The sequence below is a fragment of the Ptychodera flava genome, chromosome 20, assembly GCF_041260155.1.
Source record: "Ptychodera flava strain L36383 chromosome 20, AS_Pfla_20210202, whole genome shotgun sequence".
Taxonomy (NCBI): Eukaryota; Metazoa; Hemichordata; class Enteropneusta; family Ptychoderidae; genus Ptychodera; species Ptychodera flava.
The window spans coordinates 618,252-634,344 of record NC_091947.1 but is presented as its reverse complement, the minus strand read 5'-3'; the positions used below and the strand labels follow the sequence as shown (position 1 = coordinate 634,344).

Here is a 16,093-nt window from a genome sequence, read left to right as displayed (position 1 = left end):
ACATCACCTGGATTCATTGGGTGACAGCAATTCCACATTTACAAATAAAATAACGTTGAATAAAGATATGTGGAAAAAATTGACATTTTAATTACAAACAGAGAAAAATATTCATCTCAATATACCTGAATGTGTGCTCTCCATAGTAGTTTCACTTCTTCCTGAAGTGATCTCCCTTCCTGATGTGGTATCACTCCTTCCTGTTGTGACTTCACTCCTTCCGGTGGTTACTTCACTCCTTCCAGTATTTACATCACTCCTTCCAGGTGATACATTATCATCTTGTTCCGGAATGTATATTTGATATACGTCAGGACTACCTGGTGGTCTATATGGCCTAAGGACAGGTGTGTTTCGACCTCTAGGGTATCCAGAGTTTACCTTGGAATCATCTGCTTGAGTTGGTAGGTCTTCTACACCAAACTGTTTTTCTTTTGCTTGATCTGCATTCGATGGTTTGGCAAGGCTAAGGGTAATTGGAAGACTGACACCATTGTCATCACTTTCCTTCACAGGTTCTTCCTTTTTCTGATCATCTTCATATGACTTTCTAAATATGAAGCCTTTGTCTGTCTGTCCCAAGGCTGTCGGGGCGCCTGTACCAGCATACATTACATGGTGTTCTCTATCTGTTCCCAAGTGTGGATAACCACTTGAGAAAGGTGGTGGCTGAGAGCTATGTATACTTGTTTTCACTGTTGATGATAGTGAAGGTGGAGGGAGCATTCCATAGAATGTATCCTTCTCCTCATCTCCAACAGGTAGCTCTCTCTCTCCTTTTTGAGGTATCACCTCCAGGGGAAGACGACCATACTGAACTGACCTTCCCATTGTTGTTGCTTGTGGTGGTGGAGAATCTCTTACTGTCCAGGCATCATGGATGGCTCGCCTTACTGCATCATCAGCTGGACCCAAAGAATCATCTTGTCTTTCTTGGTAGTAAGTCCTCTCTCTGGATTCTTGATTGAGTTTTGAAGCAGGTTCTGGTGATGATGGCCGGTCAAGATGCTTCTCAATTATGCCTGTAACTTGTGCTCTCAGTTCAACACTCTGGTCGAACCTATTCTCTGACATTTTTTGCAGCTGCTGTGATATGAGGTTCTTGGCTAAATGAGATGCTCCAATTGGCCTGTATCCAGTTGATGATATGGGGGAATATGGCAAAGAGTCTGTTGTAGCAACTGCAGTACGCAAGGAAAATGGTGTAACAGGGGTGTATTCAGAAGTTGCTGGTGACTGAACCTCTCTGGACACTATGGATGACCTTGCTGTTTTCTCTGCTTCGTCAATTATTTGATCAGCTTGATTGACAGGGGATTCCTTTTCAAGAATCTTACGTACACGCTCAGCTAGCGATGATGCATCATCACCTGGAGATGGAATATTTGATGAAGGTACAGATTGAGAAGTTGTCATTTCTCCAGGTCTGCTGCCAATATGATGTGATGTTGACTCTCTGAAACTTGTACCGGAACCTACACGTGCACTTGCAATTGGTGGTAATTCTCCATATGACCTTTGAACTTCGGCAGTCCCGGAGGAACCATCTTGCCTTGGCTCTCTGACAGGAGAAGCTTCTGCACTATCCTCTAACAGTCTTGCTGCAATTCTTTTTCTCAAGACTGGGTCTCCTACAAGAGCACTTCTACCTTCTGGTTCTGTGCGCCTAAAAAGTTCATCCTGATCCTGAACACTGTTTTGCGCTAGCCAGTTGTCATCTCTTTCAGATGCATCGTAATCCTCACTGTGTTGAATATCATGTCTTGGAGTTGTTGGAGCAGCTGGTGGTGTTCCATGTGCATCTCTCTCAAGAAGTGGTCTTGAAGGAGAAGACCTGCCAGTGCTTGCTGAACTTCTTCTTGATCCACTTCTCTGATCTGATGGCCGGCTTTTTTCAGATGCTGAATGACTCTGTGTAGGGCTTACAGGAAGTTGGCCATAAAAGATTTCTCGGTCTTCATAACCTCCATCAGGAACATCAGAGTCCCTTGGTGTTGTTTCAGGGTCAGACATTCTTGCTGGGGGAATTTTTTCAATGTATGCAGTATTGGCGAGTAAAACTTGTACTCTCCTATGCAGTGAGTCTGAACTTTGCGCACTAGCACCACTGATGTTTGCCGATATCCTCCTTTGAATGGGATCTTCAGAATAAAGATCACTTTCTCGGATAGAATGCATTGATTGAGGAGGATCCTGAGGAACATCATCATGAAGTGAAAACCCTGCAGAAACTATAGGAGAAGGTGAACTTCTAGTCCAATCTGTCTTACGACGACTAGGAGTTGATGGGGTCTTACACTCTGTGAGAGAGTCAGGAGATCCTTCTCTATCTGTGTCTTCATCTCTATCCTCATCTTCAACTTCAACTTCACCAGGAACTGCTAGTCTCTCGTTGATCCCCTGAACTTCAAGATCATTTGGTTGTCTGTGTTCAGTCAGTGAGTATGCATCTGTGATCTGAGTTGAAAGGTCATCTTCAAAATCTGCTGATCCTGCTGGTGAACTTCTGTCCGGCAACTGATACACATGGCTTGTGTCAATGAAACTACTTCCATTGTAAAAATCTAATTCAGGACGGCCATGTCTTGCCATGACTCTCTCAATAATTGCTCTAACTGAACTTGAAGTGCTTGCCTCTGAGAGAGTGCTAGGAGACGCTGCATGCTGATCCAGCAGGTCCAAGTCTAGACCTTCTGCTACATCCCTGGTTTGTAACTGGGCAATACCAAGTAAATAGTCCACCTTCTGGGCAATTGCATCAGATGTACTTGTCGAGTCAGATCCTGTAGGAGAATATGGCCGCTTGAACTGGTAGTCTGTATTTCCAATCCCAGCGATTGAATCAGTGCGGTCTAGAAGCTCTGCAACTTGCCGGCTTATACTATCTGAGCTCTCTGTGCTGTTTTCAGAACTTGGTGGGGAGATGGTGCGCTGTCTTATTGGCTCATCAAATTCTGCTGGAGGTGGAATAAACTCATGAGATGAAGTAGAAAGAGAATGTTTAATAGGTTCTCTTGACTCAGGAGGCAATATGATGCCACCAACTGCTTCCCCTGTTTCTATGAATGATTCAATGTCTTGGATGAGGGTTTTCGTTGCTGGTTCCATATCGGCCTCCTTGTATACACCCGGGTCTCTTCTCTGTTCATTTCTCACATCAGCTCCTACATCTTCACCAAGCAGTAAAGCCACTCTTCTTGCCAAAGGGTCTTGCTCTGACAACTCGCTGAGATTTGCACTGTTGGCAGGTTGCTTTCTACTCTCTCCAGAAACACCCTCTTCATCACTTTTGGAAGACTTTTCGATTCTTCTTTTGATGTCACCATCTTTGATTCCACTCCAGACATGAACACTGTCATCATTCCGTTCACCTTCAACACCTTCAATTGAGTTATTGGACTGGCCACTTTGCAAATCGGAAGGGTATTCTATATAAAAAGATGCCGGCCTCATTTCAATTGACTGAGAAGAGCTTTGTTCTGGTTCTTGTTCAAAATCTTTGCTACCCGATTTAGATTCTGGCTGCAGTGTTGTGAGGTCTAAAGGAAGCTGGACTTCTTGTACATCTGAGTTGTCCTTTTTAGCAGTTTCACTTGTCACAAGCGAATCTGTACTATGTTGACTTGAATCACTCTCAGTAGCATGTTCTGGTACGGCCAGCTCATCTTTTGGGGAAATACTAGCATCAGTTGAGATATCTTCTCTTTCATCCATCGGCTCTGTTTCCCTTGGGTCTGGAGGTGACTCAGCCTTAGTAACTGTTTCAGTTTTGCTTGCAACATAGGGAGTTGAGGAATCAATGGGCTTCTTGCCCATATGAGCCACTGAGTCACTGATAATACTAACACCTGCCTTACTTTGTTGATATGCAATAGAGTCATCCACAAGGTCAATATCATCTTCTGTTTTCAATTCTTGACCTTGGACATGTCCTGGTTTGTCAGCAATGCTTTCTATTTCTTGATCTGGCAAAGGAATAAGGTCAGGCTCATGCTTATCTGTCAAGGTCTTGTCCAAACCTTCGACTGTCTCAAGTGGATACTGTGAAATTTCATCTGCAGAAGAGTCAACCTGGTCTCCAACTTCAACAAAGTCATCAAGAGGATGTTCAGATATTTCAGAACCCTCAGATGACTTCCTTCCCTGCACAGCTTGCTCTTCAGTATCTTCGATTGTCTCTAAACGTTCATGGGGTGGCTTCTCCAGTCCTTTGGCCTTTGTATCTATTACACCTCCAACAGCGTCATCATCAATTGGGTATTGTGACAAGGACACATTCAGATTTCCGCTTGCAAAATCTGCTGATATTTCTGCAATGGCTTCACTGACTGCTGGCTGAGATGGCATTTCTACCACAGTCTGAGCGGTTCTGTCACCACTCTCAGTGTCCGTTGTTGGTGTTGATGATGTCCCTGTACCCATTGGGATGCTCACATCACTAGTACTCATCAACTGATCCGAGTCATCTGAGGTCAACTCAGGGAAACCTTCCCTAGTGATCCCAGCATCAGAGTCTTGAGCACCCTCATTATCATCGACATGAGAACCCCTAACAGCTGGGTGATCTGAGTCCTGGCTATCAGAATATTCCACTTGAGGTATTTCAAAACTTTCCTCTGTCTGTTCATCATCTGGATCTGAAAACCTAGGTGTTTCCTCTTCGCGAATTCCTGGCCCTTCAGGCACCGCTATCTTCATTTCTTCTTTGTCAGCCATTTTCTCTTTATCTGACAATGGTAGCTCCTCAAGTGTTGAAAACTCTTCTAGGGATGAAAATTCTGAGAGCTCCTTTGAAGGTGGAGATATGTCATTGGGTGATTCCATCAAGTCTTTATCACTGACAAAGTAAAAGCTGGAGTCATCCACATCAACTGCTTCTGAGGTCAAGGTCACTGTCTCTGCCGTCAAGGTAACAGTCTCCAAGGTCACCTCTTCCTCCCAAATATACCAATCATCACTCTATGAAATACATAAATGGGAGAATAATAACACATCAGAGAAAGACTTGCGAGTCTGGAGAATATCTGGAATACATTATTTGTCAAAATTGATATAAACACCTACTAATAGCCTTACGAGAGCATCATATGGTATACATGCCTCATGTGCAATCATGGAAGAGCTAGTCAAATACATGTATTTACCAATACATAAGCAAACGTGCATAGATAAATCAAATTATCATATACCCACATCCATATTGCGACGCCTCATCCTATTGACATTCACCGTAAAATATCAGCCATGATATTTCATGGTAAACGTCGAGATATGCACAATAAACGTCATCGGTTTTGGAGTGTTCCCAAACTACATTTGCAATTTCATGGTAAACAACATAAACAAACAAAATGGCTGCCGCTCTCTGCCTGCGAAGCGATGTTGCCAATGTAAAAATTTGAAGGGCTTTGAGGACCACGGATATTTCGGGTTGCTAAATATCGAAAAAACATGTTGAACCTTGCAACGTTTTCCCATAGTTTTTCTGTTAAAGTTCTTGTATTTTTTAGACAACCTCTAACAAACATTCTACCCTTAGTATAACACAGTCTACCAGAACAGGCGAACAGGCAATATTGGGTAATAACCTCTAATTGTCATTTTCATCATATGAATTAAAAATGCCTGCAGAATTACATTATTTCATATTTACATTGTTCCCTTGTTTAACCATTCATGATTGCACTTTACAGTTTTACATTTTAAGTTCTGGTGTTGTCTGCATATGCCAAAAAAGAACATGTTTCACCAAAAACTAAGACAACTGGACATATATTTTGCATGCAAATGTTATCATCATTTGTACATCACTGAATGAGGTCATCTCTTGATTTCTACTATCAAATTTGATAGCTACTGAACAAGCAATTTCAGAGAAGATTTTGGTGAAAAATGAGCAAAACAGACAAATAATTCTCAGTTTTTAACATATTCAAATGTTATGCTAATTTTAACAAAGCAGAATAAGGACATCCCTTCAATACTACATATCAAATTTAAAAGCTATTGAACAAGCCATTTCAGAGATGTTTTGACAAAATATGAGAAAATAAGCCCCGAAAATTTGCAATGCATATACAAGAAAGTATATGGAAGTTTTCAAATAATCAAATGATCCCTATGACCCTGAATTCTAGGCTAATTTTGAATACGGAAGTTTTCCATCGAGCAACTTCAAGTATGATATAAGATGCTGGACCATGATGGACAATGATAAGTTCTGCAACACTGACAGTGAAGCTCAGCTACAAGTTACTTGTTTAGGAAGATGGCTTATGTTTTCAATTCCGTAATGAAGATCAATTGGTATTACCTCCACAGTATGTATGCCACTGTCTTGGTTAGTGTTTCTGTACTATTGTTTAGATGGTAATTATATATTTAGAACTCCAATAAATTTAAATATTGGAGTTTCTTCAACTGGAAAATGTGAATTTTCTGAAAGGAATGACTACTAAATTTTAGTAGATCACATTTTTATTTGTTAAAGAATGGAACACCTTTAGGAAATAAACTATGATCTCAAATAATAGCAACACATGATACATGTATGCTGACTGGCAAATGTACCCATGTAGTACTAAACATAAAAGGTTTTTCATGGAGAGCCAAATACAGAGCTCAATCCATTTTACTAGAGAAACCATTTCGTCATTCACAAAATAACTCAAAACTTTGCAGATGTGACACATGTCTTACATTTAAAACTCAATCCCTGATACAGTGCATTTCACCTAGGTACCGCAACTCAGCGTACGAGACGGACACAATCCACGTACAAAACAAACGATAAGCTTGGGTATCACGACACATTTGAAAGTCACCGACTCATTGATTAATTACAGTAAACCAGCATGGGACAGCCATTCAGTCTAGACTGAGAGATACATTTGATCTACAATGTGTGGCTTTTTAGTTAGTTTCTGTTGAGAATACCTTCACCTCTTGAACTCTTAGCTGAAATTGTACAAGAAAAAGTTACATTGTAGATCAAGTCTGGTCAACTGTTTATCTCTCAGTCTAGACAGCGGCTGCCCCATGCTGGTTTACTGTAATAAATTGACGAGTCGGTGGCTTTGAAATGTGTCCGTGATACCCAAGCTAATCGTGTGTTTCGTGCGTGGATTGTGTCCGTCTCATATGCTGAGTTGCGGTACCTAGGTGAAACGCACTGTAAATAATGTTCCTTGATACCACAAAAGGCCCTGACCCCAACATATTATTGATATCAACTTTCTGACACATGATATAGGCAACTTTCCTTCATTTCCGTACTGTTTCTGAAAGGATATTAGTTTGTTTATTGTCCATCAGGATGAGTTCTGTGCATTGTACCTCCAGTGATGTTGACTAGTTTTCCCATTTTTCAAACAATGTCAGGGCAACCATTAGCTACAGTTCTGCTGCTTTGGAAAGATGTTGAGCAGTTTTAAAGTTGTACACTTAGAAATGTTGGTCAGATATTGGCATTTCATCCAAATGTAAATCATCAGCTCTGGTTGCAAAAAGTACAAATTCTCAACTGTACAATAAATACTGGTAAACACTAAACCATGGTAAAAATGACAATATCATGTAATGTTGCACTCACATGCTTCTGTTCAGTTGTGTCTTAATACAAACACAATAGTGCATGACATGAAATCAATCTCGAGATGATTGATTTTATTGAATCAAAGTGAACAAAATTTTATTTTTTTCAGCAATTGAGCACATGTGAAGTCCAGAATACTGTTATCATTTTTGCTAGAGTGTAAATGTATACATATAAAGACTGAAAACTTAAAGTCTGATGTGGTTTTAGCCCCAAGAGCAACCGTTACCACTCTGTTCAGTGATCATTTAGGTACAAATTAGACTGCCTTTCGCCACAAACTTTGGGTGGACCAGTGTGCAAATTTAGATGTACACTCTAAATTTACCGTACACTCCTGTTGAACAAATGAAGATTCTGTAACAAGGATAATCAGAAAGGGGCAGCCAGACGCTGGTAAAACTCAACACAACCACAGTAACCACACAGTCAGACTGTCTACACCTGGCAAGACCCCTGTGGGTCATCCTAACTTCCCTCCTGTGAAGTATGGTGTTTAATATTGTTCCATATTTCCTTCGACCCCTGAATACGACCTCCCTGAATACGCCATCATTTGAATTATTTGAAACAGACAGATCCTGGTGGTGGATTCATTCTCAGGAGTCGGGAGGAAAATAAATTTAATAAAATTTTATATCTTAAAGTGAACTTTTGCATTGTCCCTAATTATTTTTTCCTATCTATATTTTATCTGGATCTTACTTCAAAGAGAATGAAACAAGGTAAAACCATAACACGCTTGAGAAAATGCTAATCTTAACACATATTTGCAATGGACCATTGGTTCTGTTTGATAGTTTCAAATGCCACTATGTATGTTTAACAAGCAGCTGATAATCGTAATGCAAGCATAAAACTAATCAGAGCAAGCTTATGTAGAGATGAAGAAAAACATTTGATTTTACAAAGGAGAACATCATGTCAAATAAGACTTACCAACAATTCTGCTATTACATTCACCAATTTGAAAGTAGTTCTAACTTTTATGATGACTGGCATTATTTCACTTTGACTAGATGATTTGCAGCTACATTTTCAGAAATCATGATAATTATTGTAGGTTGAATTGGTCAGCTGATATCAGCATCCCACAAAAAATCAATCAAAAGTGAATATAGAAATGTCAGAATACACCCTGGTACTCGTTACGAAATCCTGATATCATATGCATATCCAGGCAAGGTATATATGATACTCATATCAAATTATGGACATGTCGTATTAATTTCAAATTTACCAAGACAAAAAATACATTGTATACAGGTAAGAATCAGAATTTGATAGCATTTGTTTGAATACACTCTGCAGATTGTTAAATTACTCAGTGAAGCAGACATCTGAATCATCTGGATGTATGATTAAGGATTGCACTGACTTATTACAAGCACTTTAATCTACAAAACATTTTCATAGTTTTTCGGAATTGAAGGTTCCAGTGTACCACATGAAACAGAAATTGCCAAGAATAGGAAAACAAAGTTGAATACACAGTATATTGTATAAACCAATACTAATATTTTCCTTTATTTTACAAAATTAATTCTTGACATCTCACCTCAAAAATTATGGAATCAAGCTAACCTTGAAAATGATGGACTTGTACCGGTACTGATACACATGCGAAAGAAGTATTTGTGTAACTGTGGACAAAGGGGCACAAATTAAAGAGCCAGCAGCCAGCAGAAACATTCAGCTACTTTGCCTTTCTGTACCAGCAACTTTTTTTTGAAAAGGAACACTTCCTCTCATCCCTCACACTCCATCACTTGGCTCCCCTAAACAATAATTCAACCATCAACTTTAAATTTTGCCATCACATTTTGAGCATAGCTAAACTCTGGTGCACAGACTGAAAGAAATAACTGTTTCAGTTGAAAATTCCATAATAAACGTGCATGGTTTGACTTTACTGATCATTATACGATAATCATTATGGTGTTGCATACACTCAAGTATTTACCAGTCACCAACGTTATGGATGAAAATACTTTATAAATCTTAAATTTGGAGAAGTCTAAAAAACAGCAGAAAAGGCATACTATAAGCCTAGACTAGAAAGATAACATAATGCCATAAACTAGACAGCCCATTCATGGATGGGACTAAGGTTCATTTTATTGTGTACAGGAAATGAAGGAATATGTTTTCTTATCTATACCTATGAAATTACAAATAGTGAAACCAATACAAATTACTGTTTCCTTTGTTTTCTAAATTGCAAAAGTATCAAATTTGCTTTAATTGCTGTGATAGACAATGACTTTTTAAATACACAATAAAAAATGCTGGGGTTCCACTCCAAATCAAAATTGGTGAGAATTGCAATCTATTGCATCAACATCTGCCCTTATTATATGTCTCAATTTATCAAATGTCAATACAGCTGAATGCCACACTTTCAGATCAACAATGTCAAATAGTGTTACAAGTATCGGCATATTGTCGTAATTATTCTTATCATAGTGCTAAATTATGGCATTTATTAGATTAAATCTACCCATGGCTGTTCCATTCATTTAGTGCATTCGTACAATCAAGCCTGTTTTGGGGTGCTCCAAGATAAAGCACGAATATCAATTCCTATATAACATGGGTAGAGTGAATATCATTAACATGAAGGTATCATCCTTCAAGTCAATGTACATGTATATGGATAGGTGTGGCATTTAATGTTCTTACATTGGACTAATTTTCTAAAATATTCAACTGGCATCATTTCTTATGACCAGATCTATTCTAAACAATGTGTGTATTTTGTAGATCACAGAAATCATAAAAGCAAACAAAAAAGCCAGCATTGAATCGATTAATGAGCCAATGGCATTGTACGGCACCTACTGTATGAATCTCCGACAACAACTCACGGTTAGTAACGAACAACCCTGGTACACATTCAACATAACTGTCACAAATACAGGTACAGAATCATCATATTCCACTTCTCTTCCACATTTTCTTTAATTATCAGTCTTCAATCTTTGAAGTTCATTTTACGTCCAGCAGAATTTTACAATATATGTATAACCACATCATAGAGGCCACAGGAAGGGGCTGATCTGAACTGCTGTGCAACACACAAGTGAAGGCTATATGATAATGACTCCTAGTAGTGTACGGCAGTAACAGTACATTACAATAGCAATGCATGAATAAGAGATGAAAAATCTGAGATCATTTTCTGTTTCCTAGCACTATGATCTCCTTTGTGACTATTATTTATCATTGCATTGTTTGCACGGATTCATGGATAAAGGATAAACCAGGTCACTCCCTCAACCTGCATGATACATTCAAATTACAAGATACATAAATTTTCATCAGAACTGAACAAAGTAATTATGTAATTCATGTTTTAGGTAAAGTTCCTCATGACAGTGAAAGGAAATAAATGCTACTGACATCTGCTGTGTATGTTAATATTCATGTTTACTTGCCTTACATCAGAATTGTGTAAACGGTGAGTCTAGCTGCAATTGTACATTGCATGCATGAATTTGTCAGCTGTCTGTATTATCAAGCTACACAGACGTACAAAGGTACTCAGGTGATAGCATTCGCGACTGTAACTTTCTAAACAGATGTCTGGAAACTGATATAAATTCTCAGCCTATCATCTAACAAGGTGAGCTCTGGGTGTATTTGTAATGCTTTCCAATACCCTAGGTACTGTACTTCATAAGCCCATCAAGTCTACCAAAAATAATTCTGGATAAATGGATGGCGACATGCTACTATACACCCTAGCCACTGGCTCATTGGAATGTAAATTTTCAATAACGACAAGGTCAGTGAATTGCTTTCCCTAGGTTGTTAAACAAAGCAGGTCACCCATTTGAAATCCACTAAAGTCTCTACAATCAAAACACTCAATCTCAGCGGAGCTTTTTCATTCAAACATCCAATTTCCAACATAAACAACTCTTTTGGCTGGATTGGGGTATAGAAAGGAGAGAATATTCTACACTTTGAGGTACCATCTGATAAACCTTTCCTGAATATATGATTTTCTGTTTGATGTTTTTATCCATATCTTATCTTTGTTTTCAATGGCTAGGCCATACTGCAAATCAATACAGTTGGAGTCTTGCCAGTTTCTGTTCAAGAGACTGCTGTAAATGCGCCATATCATTTGAAATTATCTTGAACCCTGTCATCACCACTGGCTAGATTAACTGTTTTGTGCAGTACAGTTGATCCTGCACATATGATGCTGAGCTGGAAGATTTGGTTCACAAAACCAAACAGAAATCTTGTCTTTTTTTCCTTTCCTTACTTCCATGTGTACGCACCAACAATGACTAATAGATTTTTTTGTCTTAAAATATTTCTATTTCATTGCACATGTATGGAAACCTTCACACCACTGTCCTCAACACTCACATGTTTTGATGTAGGAGTTATATGTGTTTGTTGAAAATAGGCTTATTTTTAATCCTCTCACAGAATGAAATCACTGCTCAAAGTGATATTTTGCAGAGCATAAGCAATACTGCTATGATTCATGTAGAGTCAGGATATCAATAAAATATGATTTTCTATTCTCATTTTCCAGACATCCTGTGAAAACATATCTACAGCATTAGTGAGTATGCAAAAAGTGATTTCAATCTTATAAAAATAGACTACAATTTACAATAAAGGTTCAGCAAAGCTTATCCTGCATGATTACATTCAGTGTAGAAGCATGTTCAATTGATTGAAGATTTGCAAGAATGAAGACATTTTATTTTTTTCAACTTGAACTACGGTAGAAAACTTTGGACATCCAAGTTACAATGTTGTATTAATTACATGACTTTTTAATTTATGTGACAGCTTGCAATTTTTATCATCATTATCAATATGCAGTTTGCATTTTCTATTGTCAAACACACCCATTCTTTTGTTAGGTTGTTGAAATATAGATCATGACCTTAAAATCCCCTGATGAAACCTTTTGCAATTAACATATCCTCATTATACATGAGTTGTGGAAGAAAAGAGCTCATCAATTGAAAAGAGGGGATCTCCATCACTGGAAACCTAGCTAGTCAGACCAATGCTCTAGGGAAAGCCTACAAATGCCATGTCTTACATGGTCCCTCTGCTTTATCTTTGCAATAAACTGGTTTTCTCTTGATTTGCATGAAACATTTTATTCATAATTGAAGTCTGTTTTACAATAGTCATGTGCAGTCACCATCTTGACCTGAACAGCTTTGATTTCCTCACAAGCCATTAGTGGTTAAGACCTCCAACTGTCATTCCTGCTTTATAATTATAGCCAGGTGAACCTCAAACGCATTGTCTCCCTTCATTGCTAAAAGGCTGGTTTAGATTTCACTAAGTAAAAGTAAACCTTTGTTGATTAATTGCTCAGTACAATGCCACGTTCCGCTATGGTTGGTGATTTCACATAGAGCCACCACTACTTCCTAGCTGTATCTGTACATGCAAAAATCATACCACCCATGATGCCACAATTTTCCATTGCCTATCACAATTGGCACTTTACTGCTTTGAGCGATTCAACAAAATATGCAATAAATGCTGGTTGTACATGAAAGTTCCCAATCTGATGAGGCAGCCATATACAAAAAGTGATTTGTTACCTGATTAGGACTCAAAAGAAACGTTAATAACAAAGTGCACAGAGAGTTATTAGTTAAAACAACCTGTTGAATCACTGAAATCTGTATTTAAAATTATATACTTTTTTTCAAACTTACTTTTTTCAAACTAAGGCAGTGTCTCTAGAAATACTAGCAACAATACTATTTTGACTTTGAATAGGAAAGAAACAGCTGCACTACTGGCTGTATCAGCATTACAGTAATATGATCTACACTGCTACTGTCTATTATGGTGTAATGGATATAATGGTACTAGAGTACACTTACGAAAACTTCACAGTTGTACCTACCACAATGTATAGCTTCGATTTCTACAAGTATACATCCTAGCTAGTCTTCCCACAATGCACCAGTTTCTTAAATTAGCTGCACATATTACTTACGATGGAGACACTTTAAAAATCAGAAGACCAGTATAATCCTTTCCATGCTACAGTTTACTCACACTGTGTATAACTGCTGAAGCTAAAATGGTTGAAATGTGGGACATTACAGTTTCTCCAGGGTCTGAATGCCCCTATTCATATGCTAATTTCCTGCAGTTAAATTTTCAAAGTGTTTTTTTAAACAAACCTCACAATATTAGGGTAATATAATCACATTCTTGAATGTTTACACCAGATCAGGTGAAGTTGCTATGGCAACTTACAACACAAATGTTGACAGAGTGAAAGAAAGTTGTAACTGTAGCTTGCTCAAGTTCAGGGGTCAAGGGTTAATAAACTTAGGTCAAATAGACTGCAGAAGCCAAGGTATAGAAAATGTTGTTTGTAATAAGTAAGCTCTAAGTTAATGCTGAATCAGCTTTACTTTGTCTTGTTAGGAATGCCATCTCAGATGTTATTATTATTAAGTATTTGGAAGGTTTACTTCTGGCCAATTCACTCTTGTCAGTAAACAAGACAATTGCAACATGTATGATGTAGACTGTTGATCATGTCAAAACATGCTGCTGACCTGCTGGGTCTTGCATATATTTGACAGTTACAGAATTCCCAAGCTGACGTGCTATCTCCACGACAAACTTGGAAAATGTTCAAAAAAGTATAGTGAAATTCCTCTGCTGCAGTGCTGGGCAGCATTTTATGAATTCATTGTACACAAATGAGGTATAGTTACCAAAAATAGGGGATTTACTAAACATACATGTAGTAAAGAAGGTAATTTGAAACAGGGATTTAAACTGATCAAGCAGGAATTCCTTGCATCATGCACTCAGTAAACTGTACATTGTAATCACAAGAAGAAAACACCATCCACTTCTGGAAAACATTTGGTATCTTTTTTTTTTAAGTGTTTTAAAGACTTTTTACACTAGATCTCACATCATAAGACAACACAGAACATGCATAAAATAATCACACTAGGGAAACACTATTTTCAATACCTGTTTAGCCATGGTGAAGAAGGTAATGTCAACACACTGAACTAATTTTGACAAGATTGACTCTCTCTAGTAAGCAGCATGTGAAAAGATGAAAAAAATGGCCATGGAAAGGGTTAGTAAGGAAAGATGCAATCGTGAATATCAATCAATGCAAAGGAATAGGAATATCTGGCTTGTGCCCAGATATAAATCCAACAGGATGATAAATAATAGCAACAATGATCAGCATGCAAGGCAGCTGTTCGAGGGTATTTTTTCCACTCTTAGGGCAAGTTAGGAGCAGGATTAGACTGCATCAGCCTCCTACAGCCAAGTCCACACTGTGCATGCCCAGACACAACACTATGGAATTAGTCATTCATTGATTTTAGTGAATTTAGGTTAAATTCAGAAAAATCCTGGCAACACAGTGATGAAAAATTTGCTTAAATGAAGAAAATGCTATTATCAAATAAGTAGTAATTAAAACATTACACGGCATATCGAACGTTTGAGAAGGCAAAGCGTGTTATTAAATGTCCGCGCTTCTCATGAATTTTTCACTTGTACTTGTAGCCACATGTGCGTTTCTATCGAAAATATGCTGTTAGCTACAAATATGCATCAATACAGGTATTACCTTGACGAAATATCACGATATTTCCATGAGGTCAACTTTAGGCGTACAACGACAAAAACCTCGATTTTCATTCACAAGCAACATATCATTGAGTCACGGGTAAAATTATCATAATAATTTCATTACTTCGTGTCTAATCAATTCTGAGAAAGAATTTCTCAAATTAGATAGGCAATGTTTTATTTCATCGCATTTTGTTTTCAAAATATCATCACAAAATGCCCGTGCAACATGTTTAATTAATCATAATTTGTGGTTGATGGAGATGGTGCAACGATGAATGAGCTGCGCGGTGGGGCCTGATTCTAGCGCAGGTATTTCAAAACAAGTGTACTGTGAGCTGTGTGAAGAGCAGTGCCCACACCTTAACATGTATGGAACCCATAAAATAAAGCAGAAGATGTAAAATAAACAGAAAATTGGATAACAGTATACTTACTGGTTTTATCTGGTGAACTTGTTCGCCATCTTACCAGTAGCGTACCGATAACCGAGGTTGCAAAAAAAAATTTAAGCTCGATCTCGTCAGAGTGAAGGAAACAGCGATGAAATTTGAATCACCGCCATCTTGACCTAACGGACTTCTCGCCCAATCTCGTGAGACTTGGGTGGGAAAAGTGGTCATACGTACGTACGTACTACGTAAAAGTAGTGTGTACACGCCGGCGGCGCCGCGCCAGTGGGCGACGGACCTTTTTGTTTTGTCACGGTCACTTCACAAAAGTGGAGGGACAGTGGTTTTGTGTCCCTGCGCACGTAAGATTTTTGAGGCTTTGATGGGAAAAAATGTGTAGTTGAATATAGTACTTGAATATTGTTTGTCTTGCAAATTGTGTAAAATCAATGAATTTTTTTTATTACCCCAATTTGGCCAATTT

At 38.3% G+C, this 16,093-nt stretch overlaps 1 protein-coding gene across 3 annotated transcripts in view; it reads right to left on the bottom strand.

Annotated features, from left to right (window-relative positions):
• The window catches only part of LOC139119691 (uncharacterized), a 30,791-nt gene extending 14,985 nt beyond the window's left edge, over positions 1 to 15,806 (bottom strand). The window contains exons 1-3 of one of the 3 annotated variants that reach the window (XM_070683541.1): positions 15,655 to 15,806; positions 14,597 to 14,662; positions 126 to 4,959 (exon numbers count right to left, since the gene is read on the bottom strand). In XM_070683541.1, the coding sequence (XP_070539642.1) occupies positions 126 to 4,959; positions 14,597 to 14,608 (4,846 nt within the window). In that variant the 5' untranslated portion in view covers positions 14,609 to 14,662; positions 15,655 to 15,806. The remainder of the gene's footprint in view (positions 1 to 125; positions 4,960 to 14,596; positions 14,663 to 15,654) is intronic. The other 2 variants (XM_070683542.1, XM_070683543.1) reach the window with 2 other exon arrangements.
• Positions 15,807 to 16,093: the final 287 nt, after the last annotated feature.